The sequence below is a fragment of the Argopecten irradians genome, chromosome 10 (genome assembly GCF_041381155.1).
Source record: "Argopecten irradians isolate NY chromosome 10, Ai_NY, whole genome shotgun sequence".
In the NCBI taxonomy this organism is placed as follows: domain Eukaryota; kingdom Metazoa; phylum Mollusca; class Bivalvia; order Pectinida; family Pectinidae; genus Argopecten; species Argopecten irradians.
The window spans coordinates 18,979,742-19,002,170 of NC_091143.1; the positions used below are offsets into that span (position 1 = coordinate 18,979,742).

A 22,429-nucleotide genomic window follows, 5' to 3' on the forward strand; every position below is an offset into this window, starting at 1 on the left:
TTATATAATAATACTAACATGGAATTCAAATATGATTATTGAAAATAAAGATACAATCACGTTTTGATGATCTACTTACAGATAACGTCTATTTTTATTATTAAAACTGCTACATTCAGTTAGTTATTTTGCAAGATTAAAGAAGTATTTGCCATTAATGTATGTAAATCTGAAATGATACATAAATGAGTTTCCGACCAAATTAAACTTAAAATCTAAAACAATATATTATGTAAAAGTGATTAGATTTACATTTGTTAGCATGAATCAACATACACGTAAATGTTAATCTATCAGAAGTGTTAGCCCTTCAAATAATTAAACTACTGTAGGTTTGTAACATGACCCTTATAACCTGGTAACTCTTCCCTCTCTAACCACACAGTTACAGAATCCCATTTTAATCACTATTTTCACTGTAAATATGCTCTATAATTACAAAATAAATCATTAGAACAGGACATATTAGTAAAGCTACTTCAAATGCAAAACAGCTTATTGTGGTCATAAAACACCCAAATGTTTTGTAATTTTGATTATGTAAAACTTAATTTTTCTGCAAAGTATCACTAAATAAATCAATTTGAAATCATATCAAGCGTTACAGATGAGTATTGGATTATACATTAATGTTGACACCGTTAGATTCTTGATTAATGATCCAAAATAAGCATATTCATAGCATTATGTAACGTTACTAAAAATAGACCTTGCTATATTATAACCTTTAAACGACAAAGTTACTGGTCCACAATTTTTCGGAAAGTTTCACAATATTTACTTCAGGTAATGAGCCAACATTTTAGAAAATATTTTTGGTGCACTCAAACTGGAAGTGGGTGAATCACCATTGTTAATTATTGACATGGCCGAAAATAACACCCAAAAGTTAGATATTTTCTGTCTTTAAAATGTAGCCAAAATTTTATTTGTCACATTATTTGTAATTATTTACACTCTTCAGAAAATAATTCAGTTTTATGACATAAAACATTATTTTGATACCTTTTTGGATCAAAAAGGGAACCCTGTCATACACCTCTATTGGGCAACATTAATTTGGCCACAGCACAGGCCCCTGGGACCTTTTGAATTTTTTAATCATATTTCAAGAGTTTGCATTAATGTTGCTACATGTAACATTTAGTTTTAATAAAAATTGGTTCGTGGGCAAATTTCCATTGTTCGTGAAAGAGGTCCTTATAACAACATTTAATCCCTGACAACTAAAAATAGCTATATAGTTTGTAACAAGAGTTGTTACTAACAGATCTAAAAGACAACAATACTACAGGGCCAAAATTCCTCAATTGCTGTATCTTTTACAAACCTCGTTTCCCATCAGCTCTGCTTTCACTAGTTTAGCCCCCAGCTGGTTCATTTCCTGTTCTGATAGAATCTTAATTTCTTGTTTGATGACAGTTTTCTGTGGCGTTTTTTCCTCCCTACTGGGTTCGTCAGAGTCTGACTCTGATGAGGTAGAACTATCTGAGGAGGTGCTTGACACTACAACATTAGAGATTACATTGACATTGGAAAGGTACAATTTATCATAAGGATACCTTACCTAGGAGCTGGACTTACAATTGAAAGTAACTTATGGCCCTGTACCATCCAAATGAGCTTGATAAGGTTACACACTTTCATGTACAAAAGATAAATCAATATAATATATTTACCTGATGGAGATCTTTTTTTATGAGATGGTCTATCACTGGACGTTTTTGATGAATTGTCCTCGGCTTGCTTTGGTTTCATGAATTCTTTTTTCCTCCAAGATGGTGTGTAATTATCTTCCCTTTCTCTTCCTGATGAACTTGTTGACCTGTATCTAGATTCTCTATCATTTTCTGACGGCCTCATGAACTTTGACCTTGGTTTAGTCATAATGTCTTCATCACTTTCCACTGGTCTGTGAAATCGTTTCTTAGAATCACTTTTCTCTCTAACGTCTTTTTCACGTGACCTGGACCTATCTGATCGTCTGTTTGAAATTTTCCTATCTCTATTTCTTGACCTTGACCTGTGTCTATCCCTTGACCTTGACCTATGTCTATCTCTCGACCTTGATCTATGTCTTTCTCTTGACATTGATCTTCTTGACCTATACTTTTCTCTTGATCTCGACCTTGACCTAGATTTTGAAAATTTCCGTTTAGATCTACAACGGTCATTTGATCTTGATCTTGATTGTCTATGAAATGTGGATGTCTGTTCATCATCACTGCTGCCTGGTTTCTTAAAGCCCCTTTTCCTAGAAACTGACTGATTGCCCTCACTTGGGCTATCGTTATCGTGTGGTTTTCTGAAGCCTTTCCTCCTAGGTTCAGGTGAGTGAGATCTCCCAGCCCTTTCACCGCCTCCTCTCAATTCCTTATTTGCTTTTTCTGCATCAGCCAACATAGTTTTTAAAGCCTCCAACGACTGAAAAATGTAAAAAAAAACTTATGTAAGTTTAGATCAAATCATCTACACATGAAATTTAACCAAAGAGGATTGTAAACCAGGACTTGTTCCATTCAACACATTAAATTTTCAAAGGTTCTATAAAAGATCTTTCTTTTTCTTTCTACTACAATGTATTTATTCTGCGCCGCCATATGTAATTCATAAAGACCCATAGCATATCAAATTATTGAACTTAAAATTTCATATTATATGGCTGCAGATGCGAGATCCTCCATATATAATATGTAAAGAAAGACTGATTATTTCCAAAAGTGATTTAATAGGCAAAACAAGAAACCAAGGAGGATACGAAGGTAAATACATATGTATGATAGAATTTGATATGCAATCTTTATGAATTCTCAACAAGAATATTCTGTATTTGCATTTTACAGAGTTATCTACCCTTGGGTTAAATACTAATTGTAACTTGTTTGTATGATATGAGTTTCAGTCATGAAATAATTTCTTACAGGTGATACCTATCACAAGGGCAGATAACGCTGTAAGATGCCAAGACAGATGGATGGATACCTGACAGCTACATTTAAAGAAATATTTGAAACATCCACTATCTGACAATGGTCAGCTTTATGATAAGAAAACTTTACTATTAAGAAAGTAATAAATCTCACCCCATGTGTTTCTGCTGCTACCTCCTCTAGTGTTCTGTCCTCGTCCTTTGCTTTCTGGACACACCTGTCGTAAGCTTTCCTCATCCATGACAAACCTCCGTCCCCCATACCTGCCACGGGTTTCTGTTTCTTCTCCTCCATAGGTAGACCAGTGCCACCCTGCTTCCAGTAGGGATTCAGCTCTAAAGCATGTTGTCCAGGCTGTCACAAATATAACACAACCTTACAACAAGTACAAAGTGCTACTTAGACACAGCAAGACACACCTTTTCGAAATTAGAATAACAAGTAATTTTGTGTCAAGTGCATGCAAAATGAATCATTTAGAACATGGTATCATGATGTATGATGTAGTAAGTTATATCAGTGAAAGATACAAGAGTTTGGATAACTACTTTTGGATGATGATCATAATAAAGATGGCTACAGAGTATAAAACATATGCCGTAGTCTAACCTAAATGAAGTTATAAGAAGCTATGAATTTCTGTGAACACATAAAGTGGAAGACACAGTCAATACAGGATGATAAACAAATATAGAATGATAGATGGAATGATAAACAAAAGCAAACACAATATGGAACTGTATCCCCCCTCCGTCTTCTTGTGCCGGTTACAGACTAATGAAAGGCTGATTTTCAAAATTAACAAACAGAAGAGCAGGTGTGAACAATCTGTCAGATGACTAACAAGAGGCCCAAAGGGCCTTAACTATACGGAAAACACATTGATACTTTCTTTCCCAACCAACTCTGTATAATGGCTACTTGTGTATTAAAACCACATACAGCCGAAACTTGTTTTCCCGAAAGTCAACAGACCAACGAAAATAATTTGACTCAACCGGAATTCAACTCAAACGTAATGTCATTAAATTTGATTATACATGATTTTTTAACGGTCATTATCTTATGACTATTACAGTAGGGCACATGCCTATTACCTTCATCAGCATATTATCATGATTTTCCAACTTATAAGGTTTGTATTAAATCATTTTAATTGTATTTTTTCAAATATTTTTTTTTTAAATAAATAAATATTTGCATTATTACGATAACATGATCGTCACGATAATAGGCATGCACCCTGATTTCCCATAGGAGGTATACTGACTTCAAAGGTTCATACAACAAACTTATATGGAATATAGTAGCTGAACAAATAAAAACCAAACATCTTTCACAGCTCTCACACACATGTTCACCCATACTGTTTAATATAATTTACAGTAAATAAAACGAAAGTAGATTCCTATACCAACGAAGAAATACATTGTTTGACTAAGATACTAGTACATATGCAACACCTAGTTAAACATTTAACATTGTGGGTTTGATAAATTATTTTGCACTATCAATATTCTATGCAAGCCTTAGAAAAACACTTTCGTTGCTAATGATTCCTAAACAAACACGCTTCCGGTCATGATCAGATACGCTGATCGAGCCATGCTGAGTGTGATTGTGTAAACATGTGCCGTGTCTATCTACGGGTAAGTCAGAATTGTAATTTGACATTAATTAGGAAGCCTGACTCGAGAGGATTATTAAAAAATTCATAACTAGCAGTCATTGTTGCAGTATGTTTCCATAGGTCTGTGTATACCGATCGCGATATGTGCAGGTAAATCAATCATGTGTTACAACAAACCACAAGTGAATTTCATTTGTTTGTATACATGGTATATTTACGTAATTAATTTTTTTAATTTGAAATTTGGACTGAAATCAAATTCAAGATAGCGACTATTTTTTGTGCTGTATATCCGTTCTATGGACCAGGAATTGACTTGACTCAACCAGAGTTTCAAGTCATCGAAATTCAAGTCATCCGATCTTAAAATACATAAAGAAGGAAAAAAAACGGGACTTCAAAATTTATTCGACTCAACCGGAATTTCGAGTGAAATGATTTTGAGATAACGAGTTTCGACTGTAATTAGAAAATATGACCATTTATAACACAATTAAGTACACTTCCCTTTACAGACCACTGTTTCCTTGACCCTTGAATAGTAATTTGCATTTCAGTCATTACCTGATCTAGAAGGTTTTTCTCCTTCTCTTTTTCTTCTTTGTCCTGTTTTATACGTTCCCTGATTTCCTGTCGTGAAGTCAAAGGAATCAGCTCCATAGGGGCTTCCATCCAACTGTCTCGCTGTCAGATACACATAAATAGACATGATTGTGCATTGAACTCAATCACCCATGAAGACTTTCTAATTCAAAGGCTGGAATAATTCATTATCTAAATTTCAGGGGTGAATGAGATAAAGACATCAGGGATAAATAGGAATATCTTACATGCAAGATTCTTCATCAAAATATAGCTGAATATATCTAAACATTTTCTTTATGTTGAAAAGTGTAGTTTGTGTAATATTATTGTAACACAACAAATGAAAATTTTATGCATAATGTTTTGATGACTAGGACATTGTGTATATTATTGTCATCTTTATCATTGCCGGATGAATGTGATAATGTACACACCATACCAATCAGACAATGACTTGCTTTTTATTAAGTTGGTTTACCTGGAGTTGTGGCCCTTTGACAATAGCCTGGTCCTGTAATGACTTGTTTTGTCCTTCCGACTTTTCAACCCAAAGCTCTGAATCGTTATCATCATCCTGTCAAACATTTACATAAAGATATATACCATACTACCTGTACATACATTATCATCAATCTGAATTTATATCAGTATGGCAAAACGGCATTTAACTAATTCAGATATACAAGTACTGTACAGGTGAGTGAATGGGAAAAAAAGATACAAAATATACGTTATACACAATTAAAATCATTGCAAATGAAAAGTTTTTTAAAACAATAGCTCTGTTGAATTTTGAACTGATAACTATATATTCTAACCTGGCCATGTAACATGTGCAGAATGTATATTTGAAGTTTAAAGATGCAGCACCCCCGCTGAAGAATGGTATGTATTCTCTATCAAAAACTGTAGGAGCAGAAGATTTACTATTTTTCTTCAGTTACAAAAAATACTTACTTTATACCATTACAACCTTTGAAAAGTTTGAGCTTCTTATTTCATTTCAAGATAGAAATATTAAAAATAATTAATTGCATCCCGAAATAATGAGCATCTTTAAAATGAAGTTTGGAAATTTTAATAAATACACAGTAACACCTGCTTTTGTTTCCGTAATAAAGAGCACATTTTTGTAAATTTCAACACAATTTGACTTTGTACAAAGACCACTTGGCTACAAAAACCACTTTTACTATATCCATGGGATTGTCAAACTGATCTTTATCTACAGCTGTAATTGCTCATTTTTCTAGATTTTTCTAGATTTTTGAAATTTTTAAGTTTGTATTCTTTTTTATACATCATGTGATTATGAAAGATCTCATAACATGATACATTTATCAGACAATGGTCATTTGGGATCCAGGACAGTAGCCTTATTAAGTAGGTAGCTAGTCGCTAATAAGGCAGATCTTAAGACATTGTGTAATTGACAGCGAAGACTGCATTAACCTTACAGAATCAGATGAAGAGTCACTGTCAGATTCAATTTGTTTTTTCTTCTTCTTTTTCTTTTCTTTTTTTATTTTCTTCTTTTTCTTCTTTTCTTTCTTTTGCTTTTTAGACTTCACCTTTTCCATTTCCTGTAAAAAAAAATCCAATAGAATATTTGTATGTTAAATATGTGAAAGTACCGTATATCCATTCATTAGTATATAACACATAGAAAATGCTGGGTAATTACCTTAAATAAATAAAATTGTTGATATCAGTTGTTCTCATCGCTATCACTAATAACTTGAATCTAAGTAGCATCTACGGAAAACCCATTTACCCACCAGTTATACAACTATGGTGTTTGATCTACCTCTTGGATAAGTGGAATTTCAATACATAGAGTATATACACAACACAAAACTGAAAAAGAGAATGAACCCTGCATATAATAATAAAAGTATAGAAATTATTGAACTCATTACCATTGAATGGAAATAGTTACTCTTTTTTTCTGCCTTTTTTGTATCTGTTTTTTTTTTAACTAACAGCAATGGTGAGTACTGTGTACAGATTCAATAATAAGATAAAGATTATTGAACATCCTTGTACATCTTTGAAGGGCTGTTCAGATTTGGTCCAATTAACATTAAATAAAATAAAGCAACAATTAACATCTGTTAATTAGATACCTTTTCTTCCTTATCAAGTCTATTCTGAATTGATGGTAACATCCATTTGTCTTCTCCACGTAGTTTGGCTTGTTCTTTTCTCCTTTCAGATTTTTCATAGTCTTTCTTTGCCTGAAAATAGTGCCAATGGATTAATATTAATTCTGATTAGAATTTTAAGGCACATGTACACTGACATGTGTTCGAAGGTCCTAGGTTCGAGCCCTGACTGGCCACTACAATGTATATTTTCTCTTCTCTTGCAACATTACCTATTATACTAGATCTATACGTAATAGGAGGGGTCTGCTTATCCGCTTTTTCACAGACACCAAACTCGGGACCCAGAGGAGTCGATCCAACTGTAGCTCCCGTTTTATGTATATTAGTCCAAAATTGTGATCGTATTGTATTTTCTAGTATACAACAGAGTCCACAGTCGACCCAAATCCTCTCCGGATCCTGTTTCCTCATAGGTTACAGGTCTGTATCACAACAGACTCGATCTCTAGGATGTAGCGAAAGCACAGATACCAATCCAATGACACAACGAGTTAAATACAGGTAAAATAAATATTTATTATATATAGACAAGTAATAAAGAATCAACAAAGAACATACAAATAAAAAAAAAATGAAAAAATAAAAGTAAATAAAAAAAATTATAGTGCCTGATGTAGACAACTTCAGTAACAGAAGTAAGCACACAGTTATCGTATATGTAACAAAACCCTAATGATATAGTTACAGAATCATAAGACCATGTGTTCCCAAACACAGTCCAAGAAAGCCTAATGGAGACAACTGACCAACCAAATGTTCCCAACTCTAAGAGACATAACTAACTGTGTAAATAGGTTTCCAATGGAAGCCTAATAAGCCCCAAGCCCCTGACAATCCCCTACTACACTGTGTGAGCTAGATTTCCTATGGATGTATAAGCAATAAGCCCATGACAATCCCCTAGTACTCACAAACCTTTGTTAGCCATGGCTCTAAGTAAAAACCCAATTGGTAGTTCAAAAACTCTGCAAGTGTAGCACTGCATGTATACAGCACCTGTTGTGGTCTTGTCCCTAACCAATTTTCCTTAGTTAGACAAAAGCTTCCTTAGAAGCAGCCCCTTTCATAACGACTCATCAACGCAGTACCCCAAAGTGACCACTGATTGGTCTAAAATCTGTGTCACCTAGATGGATTAGAAATGCCTTTTCATAACTAAGAATATGAATTGACAGAAATTAATTAACAATAAACATGGATGATAAACCGAATCAAATCTTTGGTAGATTTTTTTCCTGGTTATAGAATGCTTTATCAAAATTGTCTTTTATGTATTGTCACAGTATTCAAAACACAATGGTCATGATCAACTGAATTTGAAAAAGAGGTCCACTGTATCGACAATACGTATCTTGTATTGTTTCAATGTATTGTCAATACGTATCGTATCGTTTTAGACCTTCCAATACCCAGCCCTATTAATTAGTGTGACCATTAACGAGAAACAACGGACGAAAATTCTCCGGTACGAAAATGTTTCGGTACGCAAATTCCCGACACCCTGACTAGTACTATACTGTACAAGTAATTTTAACGTTAACCTTTACAGTAAGACTATCAATATTTATTCGTGTCGATATATCTTACTTGTTCTAATACGACAGCCCTAGCTTTCCGTTTTTCGTCCCTTTTAACATCCTTCACTCTCACACTCTCAAAAGGAATAAACGAACTCATGTCGACCTTAACACTACACTAACCGGAAATAGGTGCAAATATACTAAATTTTGAGGTAATTACGGAAAATAGCATCAATTATTTTTCTTTGTTTTAATTTATCAAATCAAAATAAAAAAAAAAACCATATGTATCCATTATTTGTATAATGAAACTTTCATAGATTGGTTATGTCTAGACACACATATTCACAAGTTAACTTCTACCTCAAGTCACGTGTCAACTATGTTTCTACTATGGCCGTTTTCGTTTATTCGGAACAACCGGTTCGACCGTTGGTTAAAGTAATTATTTCAAGTATAAGTCCTGACGGACCTGCAGTTTTTGATACAGGCCTGTGAGGGCTTTGCCAAGGCTCGTCTGAAAACAATGTAAAATCACCAGGTCCGTCTTTAATTCATAAACGAACAGCTACTGTACCAGTCAAACCGTATATCGAAAACGACCCAGACGTTAGCGTTTCTACTTTCAGTTTCGAATTAATTTTGTCTTATACCACTTCCGGTTTAGTTGGAGAATTCAAAATGAAAGTAAAGAGAAACACTTATTTGCATGTGTAAGACCTATGTAATAATCATTTTTGTACCAAGATATGTATCCTTCTAAATTTGTCAACGTTTAATTAGCTTTGGTTCAAAGGGCCTGAACTCGTGTGAAAGTTCGGTTGGTTAAGATTTTAACCAACCAATCAAAATCGTACATGTCACTAGGCCATTGTTTGCCACCACACTTCCGGTATATAGGAAGTGGCCGGCTAAGTTGACAAACTGACGCCCAGGGAAATTTTTGCCGTTTTTCGTCGCAGAAAATTTGTAATAATGGCGGTTGTAGGAATAGGATGTCTCCTCTTGTTCCTTTTACCAGCTTTTTTGTCAGCTGCTCCGAAGGGACCTAAAATAACGGATTTTGTAAGTAAATTATAAACTACAGTTTGTAGTAGTCTAAAGGTTACACCCTTGTGCACACGGAGTGCACGAGGTTTAGACTACAGGTAGACACGGAGTGCACGAGGTTTAGACTACAGGTAGACACGGAGTGCACAAGATTTAGACTACAGGTAGACACGGAGTGCACTACGTGTGAACACGGTATCGTGTCCAGGTACATTGAGACCTAGACAGACAAGGTGATGTGTTACAGGAAGTGATCGGGGAAGAATAAGTTCTTCCATTTGAAATAATACATAATTATAATTTTTAAAGATGCTCCACCGCTGACGAATAGTATTTTTTCACTATCAAAAACCGGAGCAGACGATTTTGTATTTTTCTTCAGTTACAAAAGTTACTTATTTTACACCATTACCACCATTGAAAAGTTTGAGCTTCTTATTTTACATCAAATTAAGAATATGAAAAATAATTTATTGCATCCCGAAAAATTTCGTGGCACTATATCTTATATAAAATGAAGTAATGATTGCGCATGCACCAAAGGCGAAATAAATTGTTTTGTGTTATTTTTTGTGTTAATTATGTATATATGTACACGATTAATCACCAATTATTGTTCAAATGATATATATCATTTATGCTCTGTCGGCGGTGGAGCATCTTTAAGTGTTTATTTTTTTTAATTACAACATCTACAATTTAATGTACAATATACATAACTATATAATACGATATTTTTTAGTATACATGAATAAAATCTTTTCACTGCAAAAGTAATAAAGATTAATTTATATTCATTAAGTATATGTCTATTTAATTTTATATCAGTAGTTTCCATTTCATATCTTAAATTGTCTATCTTACGTTTTAAAAAGTAAATGTTTTAAGGGTAAATTGCATTAAATATATATATCAGTGGCGTAGGAAGATGAAACGTCATGGCGCTGGGGGGGGGGGGGGGGGGGTCCTCAATATTTTGTAACCCCCCCCCCCCCCCCCCCCCCGCCACACCTACAGGAGGAGATTAACTCCCCACCATATAATATATGCTTTATGTACATTTTTCATATATCACTAAATTTAATCCCTGTACACATTTATAGACAGTGGGGTGGCTAAAAGGAAATTAACGAATACGCAAATTGGCCAAATTAGCGTGTGAGCGCCGAAGGCGCGAGCTTTTGGTGTTTTATTAGGGGTCTGAGGGTATGTATTTTGATGATTTTGCGATCGCCCGAAAGCGCGAGATTTTGGTGTTTGGGGGGTCCCGGGGTCTCCCCCGTGAAAAAATTACGATTAAGAATGGCTTAGATGAGTTTTACATTGCATTTTGATGAATTTGCGAGCGCTCAAAGGCGCGAGAATTTGGTGTTAGGGGGGTCCATGGGTCTCTCCCGGGAAAAAAAATTACGATTTAGAATGGCTGAGATGAGTTTTACGATAAAGTTTAATGATTATAAAGCGTTCTTAACGTGGTAATTTTTCGATTTAAAGCTACCTGTATTTAGAAATGATAATTGTGTCGTCATAACATTATGCAACCCTACTCGATCTGAATATACCAGCTTCACACCATCGGCACATTGTTGTGTAACATAAAAAAATGAATTAATTGTCTCGCTAAGACATATAAACAAATTGATCTTTTAAGAGACATTTTTTTAAATAGTACATAGAATCCCTTGATGGACATTTTTAGTGTAGTTTGTGTGTATTGAATTTTTACTATTTTAGGTTTAACATTATGTGCTTGAACGTTTTAGGAAATGCGCCGCGCAGCGGAAAATTTTCTAGAATGAAGTACGAAAAATGTGCAGGAGGACCCTTTTTTCTTTCAAATAAGCATTTTTAGAAAATTTCAGTCAGCGAAAATGAGGTGGCAAAAAGACATGTTTGCCCCCCCGTCCTGGGGAATGGGGGGGCAACTGCCCCCCCCGCTTCCTACGCCCCTGTATATATATCATTTACATGAAATAGTAAATACAAGCATTTTCACAAGTCAAAAACAGTTAAATTGCAGCAAAAACCAGTCCTAATGTGCTTTTGAGACACTTTTTTTATGATAAGCTATCAGTAATACAATCATATACCTTGTAATACATAGCTTTTAGATAAAAAGGTTTGGTGCCTGTCAATCAGTTGTCTAGCGATACCCTTGTAGATCGTCTTTCATTAAAATATATACACTTTTATAATATTTTTCTTGCTATTTTAAGTTCTAAAAGTATTGTACGTAAAAATAGCTTAATTACATATTCTTTATTAAAAATTGAACATCTTTAAAAGATCATGCAGAATTAAATCCACTTCAAACTATATGACGTCCTCCACTAATTGGTGGCTAGTCTACCTACAAGTACCCAATTCAGCTTGTTTTGATTCTTAATTACCGGTACACACAATATGTTTATGATCCCAACCCCGCAAGTTATCGTGACCGTATATTGCGTCATGGTCCAATAATTATAACTTGTCAAGCATACAGGTAAGCCACAGTATCCAGCTATACAGGTATCTCAAGGTGACCATCGATAGATGGCCAGTGGGCAGAATCGTTGCCTTCTGTGTTAGCACGGCTTTATGAGAATGGGGGCAGTATCTTTATATAATATGTGATTTTAGAATTGTTTCTATGGAAGTTTGTTAAGACAAACAAATATACTTAACCGATTAAAAAACATATAGGTTCATGAGTTTGAAACACATAAGTACCATTCTTATTAGATACATGTACATGCTTGTTGTAGAGCCTGGGTAAACATGTACACCGTTTCCCGAGTGTGGGGGGGGGGGGGTAGATTGGGGATTGGGATGAGGTAAAAACTAGCTGCCAAAACATATATATTGTCACAATTATTGTCATATGACAGGCAGCCATGAATTGGAGCTGATGGGAGCTGTACAATGCGTAAATCAAGCATGTCTGTCACAACCTTGAATTTACCAATAATACATGTATATATTATAATCAATTAGGGATTCGGGATGATGTAAAAACTAGCTGCCAAAACATATAGTAAGTGATGCTGAATTCACCTCAATTATTGTCATGACAGGCAGCCGTGAAGTGGAGCTGACGGGAGCTGTACAATGCGTAAATCAAGCATGTCTGTCACAACCTTGAATTAACCAATAATGTATACATGTAGTGTATATATTATAATCAAAATTAATTTAGATTAGGTACTTATTCAACATTGTAATATGGTATTTTATATACATAGTCATGATAATCAGGTTTCTGATATATGTAAAAAGCCAGTGTAAAAAAAATTAAATCAATGAGAAGATATCGGATGAAATATGATATTCCAATAATCTTGAAATAAATGTTTTAGTTAATTATACACTTGGCATTTAGATTATTTTTTAATTTTAATATATAAAGCTTCATTATCAAATAAATTAAAATGCACTACCAGTTAAAACACATATCCCTATTGACTAGCATTGTTATATAACTACTATTTGTGTGATGAGTACAATGTATGTATGTAAAGAGGCTGCCACCTAGGTACAGCATGCTATAAATGAACCCCCTGGGGTTGGGATAAGGTACTACATATATACAGGTGTTGTTAGTACTTGATACACTTGACTGAACATATTGAAGGGTGCCCAAAGAAGGCCCCAGGCCCCTGACCCCACTATGACCAATGTTAGGTAATTTAGATTATCATACCCGTGGTGTGGTTGATGGAACAGTATGAAGTCCAAGTGACCATGGCAACTGCAGTCCTAGCCTAGGGGTTTACCTTTCGAGCAGGCAAATTTTAAGTGTACTGAGTATAATACATGTATGGATCATACATTGTTATCACGTAACTCACACGGTTTGTAAAAGAAGGTCAGAATAGGATATTGTCAAATTATCAAGGTTTCTAGAATTAAAATAATTGTGACAAATTCAGAATTTAATCAATAACTATGAATCTACAGTTTAAATGGGTAGAAGTTGGATTTATTTTGATTCTATCTGTTTGATTTGTTAACAGGCATGTGACCTACATTTTAGCGATCGGTCCTTTGAACAGTGTTGATGCTCACGGGCAGCCACATGCCTGATGCTAAATTTTTGCTTTCTTAAGCCAGTGCTTACAGGTTCCTCAATCGGTTGACACAATAAAATGTAGTTTCTAATGCCGATTTTTAACGTCAATGGACGATTTCTCATTTTTCCAATACTTTGCAACGAACCAGGTTCCATGTATCAAATAAATGTATACGTATTATACATTTGACAGGATTAAAACTATTTCACGCACCTTGTCGTTTAGAAAACTATATTCCATACATACATAGTTAAACATTTTATGAAGAATTTAATTTGTTTATGTTTATATGTCCTTGCTTTTATTATGCCCATCAATATATTCTTTTTAATCAAAATATTTTGCCGATCAAAATATCTCTTTGGCGACGATTTGCTTACACTGAAAATCTTACTTCACGCAAGGTTCATCACTTTATGCATTCGAAAAAGAATTTCATCTTTAAACTACATATCACTAGCTAAGAAAAATATTTTTTCCTGGGAAAATGCGGACTTGAACTATTCATTGATGAGACATAACCAGAACGTGGTTTACCGTACGCAGTTAATTTGCAACGCAATTAATTTGCTTTTATAACTTCTAATAAACGTCCTTATTTATAAATTAAATTGTATGATAATATGTATTGATACATTTTACTTTATATGTATCTATTCAAATAAACATTACAGTACGAATGATTTCCAGTAATTAACGGCAATTTTTATGTTGCGATAAATATTATGTTTCTGATCTCAATAAATATTTCTATCTGTCAAAGTCCATATAGACTGCAGAATAAATACATTTTTTCTCATATCTCTGTGGCACATCATCTAGTCTGTCTGTGGTCTGGATGTAGTGGACATTTTACCTGGACACGATGTCCACCTGTAGTGGACACCGTGTTCACACGTAGTGCACTCCATGTCTACCTGTAGTCTAAATCTTGTGCACTCTGTGTCTACCTGTAGTCTAAACCTCGTGCACTCCATGTCTACCTGTAGTCTAAACCTCGTGCACTCTGTGTCCACTCGTAGTTCACACCGTGTGCACAATGTGTAACCTTTAGTCTACTACCAACTGTAAGTCAGTCCATGGCCAAGTCCATGTGCGTGTCGACAAGTAGGCCTATGCTACTTGTTCTGTGCTTAGTCTTTTACCAGTGAAGAAATGAATTGTGCCTGATGACATTTTTTTTATGAGATCACCTGGCCCGAAGGGCCGGTGAGCATACGTCATAGCGCGTCGTCCGTCCGTCCGTCCGTCCTTCTGTCAACATTTCCTTTAAATCGCTACTAGTCCTAGAGTTCTGCATGGAATGTAACCAAATTTGGCCACAAACATCCTTGGGGGAAGGGGAACAGAACTTGTATAAATTTTGGCTCTGACCCCCCGGGGGCAGGAGGGGCGGGGCCCAATAGGGGAAATAGAAGTAAATCCTTTAAATCGCTACTAGTCATAGAGTTCTGCATGGATTGTAACCAAATTTGGCCATAAACATCCTTGGAGGAAGGGGAACAGAACTTGTATAAATTTTGGCTCTGACCCCCCGGGGGCAGGAGGGGCGGGGCCCAATAGGGGAAATAGAGGTAAATCCTATAAATCACTACTAGTCCTAGAGTTCTGCATGGATTGTAACCAAATTTGGCCACAAACATCCTTTGGGGAAGGGGAACAGAACTTGTATAAATTTTGGCTCTTACCCCCCGGGGACAGGAAGGGCGGGGCCCAATAGGGGAAATAGAGGTAAATCCTATAAATCGCTACTAGTCATAGAGTTCTGCATGGATTGTAACCAAATTTGGCCACAAACATCCTTGTTGGAAGGGGAACAGAACTTGTATAAATTTTGGCTCTGACCCCCGGGGGCAGGAGGGGCGGGGCCCAATAGGGGAAATAGAGGTAAATCATATAAATCGCTACTAGTCATAGAGTTCTGCATGGATTGTAACCAAATTTGGCCACAAACATCCTTGGGGGAAGGGGAACAGAACTTGTATAAATTTTGGCTCTGACCCCCTGGGGGCAGGAGGGGCGGGGCCCAATAGGGGAAATAGAGGTAAATCCTATAAATCGCTACTTGTCATAGAGTTCTGCATGGATTGTAACCAAATTTGGCCACAAACATCCTTGGGGGAAGGGGAACAGAACTTGTATAAATTTTGGCTCTGACCCCCCGGGGGCAGGAGGGGCGGGGCCCAATAGGGGAAATAGAGGTAAATCCTTTAAATCGCTACTAGTCAAAAAGTTCTGCATGGAATGTAACCAAATTTGGCCAGAAACACCCTGTGGGAATAAGAACAGAGTTTGTACAATTTTGGCTCTGACCCCCGGAGCAGAGAGTGGGGCCATAGGGGAAATAGAGGTAAATCATTAAATCGCTACTAGTCATAGAGTTCTGCATGGAATGTAACCAAATTTGGCCAGAAACATCCTTGGAGGAAGGGGAACAGAACTTGTATAAAATTTGGCATTGACCCCCTGGGGGCAGGAGGGGCGGGGCCCAATAGGGAAAATATAGGTAAATCCTTTAAATTGCTACTTGTCATAGAGTTCTGCATGGAATGTAACCAAATTTGGCCACAAACATCCTTGGGGGAAGGGGAACAGAACTTGTATAAATTTTGGCTCTGACCCCCCGGGGCAGGAGGGGTGGGGCCCAATAGGGGAAATAGAGGTAAATCCTTTAAATCGCTACTAGTCAAAAAGTTCTGCATGGAATGTAACCAAATTTGGCCAGAAACACCCTGTGGGGAATAAGAACAGAGTTTGTACAAATTTTGGCTCTGACCCCCCGGGGGCAGGAGAGGCGGGGCCCAATAGGGGAAATAGAGGTAAATCCTGTAAATCGCTACTTGTCCTAGAGTTCTGCTTGGATTGTGACCAAATTTGGCCACAAACATCCTTGGGGGAAGGGGAACAGAACTTGTGTAAATTTTGGCTCTGACCCCCTAGGGCAGGAGGGGTGGGGCCCAATAGGGGATTTAGAGGTAAATATTCAAATTTCTTCAGAAAAGAAACAATGAACCTGTATTCAGAACATTACTTGGCATTACAAACCAGGTGAGCAATACAGGCCCTTTGGGCCTCTTGTTCAAATTTCAATTGTTGTTTTAAATATTATATAAATTATATATTGTTTTAACTTTTATTTTCTTCAAACAAAAATTGAAAGTAGAATCTGGATCATTTACCATGATTTGGTACACAACATGTACATTTACATGTATATGGTGCAAGTGGAATTAAAGCTCACAGGAAAAAAAGACCTGTCTGACAGGTTGAGCACATGCCCGGGTAACAGTCCTGCTTTGAGTAACAGTTATCCTTTTGAGTAATCAATAAGTTGCCCAAATACAGGATTCGGTGAAAGAAAAATGCTTGATTTTTCAACAACATTTTTATCAAAAAAGGGTGTCATAATTTTTAATATTGCACCCTTACTACAGTAACTTAGTACATTATTGTGTAAATTTTGGTAAAAGTCAGAAACTAAACTGCCTAGATATTGCTTACTATGGAGTTAAAAATAAAACTCGTCCAATCATGACGGCTTCCTAAAGTGTCATCTTACAACAAAGCGAGACAACAAAAGTTGATAGTTCATATGCAAAAAAAGAGTCTAAATCAGTTTAACGATATACTGAAAATGATTTTATTTTGATAACATTTTTTTCGTTTAACAAAATTAAGTTTGGCTGGGTTGATTATGCATACACATTGATTTTATGTAGTGTATGTGACTTATATGTCAACAACTGATTTTAAGTTTGATGATAGCTAACAGAGTTTGTGTTTATGCCATTGATCCCCTTATCCCTTTTATAAGCACAGAAAATGAAAATGACCCCACTTAAAGTGAATAGTCGGGCAAAGAAAACCAGTCTAAATGCGTTCATTGGCCTTCCAAAAGTTCTCACGTATTAATACAATGGTCAAGTTCTGCTTAGTTTCCCAGTTCTGACCATTAAAGTAAAAAAAAGTTGAAAGCATTGAAAGCAAGGCTGTGTGGAAATGTAACCACGGACATAGTGAGCCGGGAGGACGTTTTAGAATTCCCATACTTTAAATTAATTTCTTAGTACGCAGAAAGATTTTGACGAGAGATTTTTATTTTTCCATTTCATAAGAAATTATACTGGATACATTTTCACCGACTTTAGCCATCCTTGCCCGACTATTCACTTTAAGAAGAACAAAACAAAAATTAGAAGATCCACAGGAAGAATCAAACAAACGTCATGAACAGTTGCCTTAGGGAAAGTGCCTGTTCAGAATGTCCATCCAGGTCCAATGGTGAAAGTGCAAGGTTACTGTCACTGAAAAAAAAAATGCTTTTCTGTGAGTGTCATAAAATACATGAGATTCTCTTTGGCTGATTTTAGTTATAACAGACGGGATGCTTGATTTTAAGTTATAACAGACGGGATGCTTGATATTAATTTCCTTAACGGGTAAAGGTTCAAAAAGGAAATTGTGGAACTGTTTCTGTGGAAATTTTTTTTCTCTTAGCTAACTTTTCACAATACTTGTTATTGAAATATTTCTTTGTAATATTTTAAAATGCTGTCCATGCAGGCACTATCCATTTCCATGAAATTCTTGTTTTATTGTTATATTTTCAATATCATTGTCAACTGTACATGTTTATTTTGGCAGGTATTCTTTGACATAAAAATTGGAAATGAAGATGTTGGAAGAATTGTTATTGGTTTATTTGGTAAAACTGTACCAAAAACTGCAGAAAACTTCAAGCAACTGGCAATGGGTACAAAGGTAAGTAAATGTGTGATCTGTTGTCTTCAAGTTCAATTATTGTAATTGTTAACCATTCATGTCAGCTGCCAATTATGGATAATTGTTGCTCGGCCTAACTTCCTTTTTTCCCTATCTATAATATTGCTGTTAACCAACTTATTTCTGCGGCGACAAATTTTCGTGTATTCAAGAAAAGTTTGGAGGCAATCAATTAATCTTATTTTTGTGATTTCTAATCATTCGCAAAATACGTGAAATTTATGCAATATCACCAATAGCAACAATAAGTTTATACCTTAATATATTCATGATCTACTGTAGGCTGGTAGCATTTTGAGGATATTTATATCATACTTTCTAAACTAGAGTTACTTCCCCTTTTTATAAAGGAACACTGAGATTAAAGATTATGTTTCTTCTAATTTGTATGTTTCTTTTTTTTCATAGGGAGAATCCTTTGGATACAAAGGAAGCAAATTCCATCGAGTCATTAAAGATTTCATGATTCAGGGCGGTGACTTCACACGAGGCGATGGCACTGGGGGTATTGCTTTCTATAACACTTTAAAACACTGATATTATCTGTAACATGTAAATCATATAAATAGTGTAGACATGTGACACAGTAGAACCAAGATATACACTTCAGCCATTATTACAGTGTTGTGGGAATTGATTAATATCATTGCACTACAATCAGTTTCGAACAAACAGATATTACCATATTTGATCCTATAGGCACCCAAAAATTCAAAAATTGAAACAAGTGAGGAGGCACTTAACAGAACCAAGGTTCGTCTAGCCTTTCATAAAATCATTACACAGAGTAAGCCATAAAACAATTTTCACAAGAAATCAAAAGAAACCTACACAGTTTTCATAATATCAGTCTGCATTAATATGATGTAAGTGAAATTTAGGCCTAAAAAAAGGGGGAGCAGCACTTATATGGATGGGGCACTAATTTGATCAAATACGGTAATTTTAGTATTCAATTGTTTTTGTTGAAGTTTCTTAGCTACATTATAGTGGTTTTTTTATGAGATAACTTTGTACAGTAACAATCAATATTGACTAATTATTAAAGAATTTATTGCTTTAAAATCAGTAACTAGAGAGCAAAGATTTAGAACTGTCTTCTAATTCAATATCCATTGTGGTAAAATTACAGGAAAAAGCATTTATGGAGAAAAATTTCCTGATGAGAACTTCAAGCTCAAGCACTATGGCTCTGGATGGTTGTCTATGGCTAATGCTGGGAAGGACACGAATGGATCCCAATTTTTCATCACCACTAAGAAAACTCCATGGCTTGATGGGCGACATGTTGTTTTTGGAATAATTCATCAAGGAATGGTAAGGTTCAAAAAAAAGACTGATGGAAGATCTTAAGTTTCTTTGATATATCTTATTTATGTTAGTCGATCATCACCGGTATTGATTTTGACATCATGTATTTGCGAGCATAACGACGATGTGAATTTCGCTCACAAAATAGTGACATCACAATCGATACCTTTGCGATGTTTAGGTCATCTGACCCAATTTCAACATGCAAGTTTAATATTAGGTTGGTCATTTGATAGCCAAAGTCATTAGCTTTCTCTTATTACCTCAAGTAATAACAAAAACATATTTACCGGTAAATGTTAATTCTCAATGTGTGGGTCACCTCATCATTTTAGTTGACAATTACGTCATGTAGGAAAATTATCCTACATTGTTTTCTTGAAATTCCTTCAAGGAATCAGCATTTATTTGATACTGCAAATAAATGTAAACGGTAAATGTTAATTCTCAATGTGTGGGTCACCTCATCATTTTAGTTGACAATTACGTCATGTAGGAAAATTATCCTACATTGTTTTCTTGAAATGTTCTAATATTATACTTTTCATCTTTCATTTAAAAAATGTTTGGGTTACAAGTGTCGAATGTGTTTTAGCAAATTTTCATTAAAATCGCAAATCCTTTAAGCTGGCATCAGACTGGATGCCAGAAATCATTAATTCTTTGAATTTTTTGACAGAGGAAATTATTCAGGCTTCATTATTTCTCCATAACACAAAACAAAAACTATCACATGAAAAAATGTACATTGTATATATATTTATTATATTTTAGGATGTTGTGAGGAAAATTGAAAGTACCAAGACGGGGAACAATGATAAGCCAGAAAAAGAAGTCATCATAGCTGACTGTGGACTTGTTGAAGATGTTGAAAGCTATACAGTAGAAAAGAAAGATGCAGACAGTCAAGGTGCAAACAAACAATAAAAAGATTAAGAATTCCAAGTTATTCATTTTTATTTTAAATCCATTAAGCTGTTCTTGTTTTAAAGTTATGGTAAATTTATAATGTATGCATTACAAGATTTAGTAACTTTAATTGTTTAGGCTGCATGTTTATCATCTATTACCAAAAACACCTGAAATACTTAAATATTTCTACATCATCTGTGTAGTGTTTTGATAATGATTTACTTTTGTAAATAAAATGACATTTTGTATATAGTGTGAATTTTTTATTTGTGAAGCAACATCTTGACATAACCATGGATAATAGACGGTAATTTTTTGCTGATTAAAAATTCTGAATTTTATTAAAAGAATTTTTAACAAAGTTCAGGTTTAACAAATCCAAATTTTGTGATCTTGAAAGTTATCAATGTCATAGATTCAAATTTATAGTCTTGATCAAATTAATGATCAACAAAAAAGTGAAAATATTACAGCCGTGCTACCCCAACTGAGAACGACGCGTGTATGTAAACTCCTACCGCTCTACCGCTGACTTGTATCGATGTATTGAATGAGTGTACTGTAGCCGTGTTTTTAGTACTTAAGACTTGCAAAGCATAACGATAAATCACTAGTTGTCCTAGAGTTCTGCATGGATTGTAACCAAATTTGGCCACAAACATCCTTGTGGTAAGGGGAACAGAACTTGTATAAATTTTGGCTCTGACACCCCCGGGGCAGGAGAGGTGGGGCCCAATAGGGGAAATAGAGGCAAATTCTTTAAATCGCTACGAGTTATAGAGTTCTGCATGGATTGTAACCAAATTTGGCCACAAACATCCTTGGGGGAAGGGGAACAGAACATGTATAAATTTTGGCTCTTACCCCCCGGGGGCAGGAGGGGCGGGACCCGATAGGGGAAATAAAGGTAAATCTTATAAATCGCTACTAGTCATAGAGTTCTGCATGGATTGCAACCAGATTTGGCCACAAGTATTCTTGGGGGAAGGGGAACAGAACTTGTATAAATTTTGGCTTGAGCCCCGGGGGGCAGGAGGGACGGGGCCCAATAGGGGAAATAAAGGTAAATCCTATAAATCGCTACTAGTCATAGAGTTCTACATGGATTGTAACCAAATTTGGTCACAAGCATCCTTGGGGGAAGGGGAACAGAACTTGTATAAATTTTGGCTCTGACCCCCCGGGGGCAGGAGGGGCGGGGCCCGATAGGGGAAATAAAGGTAAATCTTATAAATCGCTACTAGTCATAGAGTTCTGCATGGATTGTAACCAAATTTGGCCACAAGTATCCTTGGGGGAAGGGGAACAGAACTTGTATAAATTTTGGCTCTGAGCCCCGGGGGGGGCAGGGGGGACGGGGCCCAATAGGGGAAATAAAGGTAAATCCTATAAATCGCTACTAGTCATAGAGTTCTGCATGGATTGTAACCAAATTTGGCCACAAACATCCTTGGGGGAAGGGGAACAGAACTTGTATAAATTTTGGCTC

The 22,429-nt window shown here is 35.6% G+C and overlaps 2 protein-coding genes across 2 annotated transcripts in view; one reads left to right on the forward strand and one right to left on the reverse strand.

The window, feature by feature from the left end:
- The window catches only part of LOC138333327 (CWF19-like protein 2), a 35,418-nt gene extending 26,379 nt beyond the window's left edge, over positions 1-9,039 (reverse strand). Inside the window, 8 exon segments of the mRNA XM_069281631.1 lie at positions 1,331-1,506; positions 1,680-2,424; positions 3,084-3,284; positions 5,125-5,244; positions 5,624-5,719; positions 6,603-6,728; positions 7,272-7,382; positions 8,901-9,039. Coding sequence (XP_069137732.1) covers positions 1,331-1,506; positions 1,680-2,424; positions 3,084-3,284; positions 5,125-5,244; positions 5,624-5,719; positions 6,603-6,728; positions 7,272-7,382; positions 8,901-8,990 — 1,665 coding nt within the window. The 5' untranslated portion in view covers positions 8,991-9,039.
- A 664-nt stretch (positions 9,040-9,703) lies between these two features.
- LOC138333329 (peptidyl-prolyl cis-trans isomerase B-like) lies at positions 9,704-21,188 on the forward strand. Its single transcript, XM_069281634.1, has 5 exons — positions 9,704-9,898; positions 18,580-18,696; positions 19,126-19,222; positions 19,850-20,034; positions 20,803-21,188. Exons 1-5 carry the CDS (start codon positions 9,809-9,811, stop codon positions 20,953-20,955), a joined length of 642 nt encoding a protein of 213 aa, XP_069137735.1. The 5' UTR covers positions 9,704-9,808; the 3' UTR covers positions 20,956-21,188.
- The last annotated feature ends 1,241 nt before the right edge of the window (positions 21,189-22,429 follow it).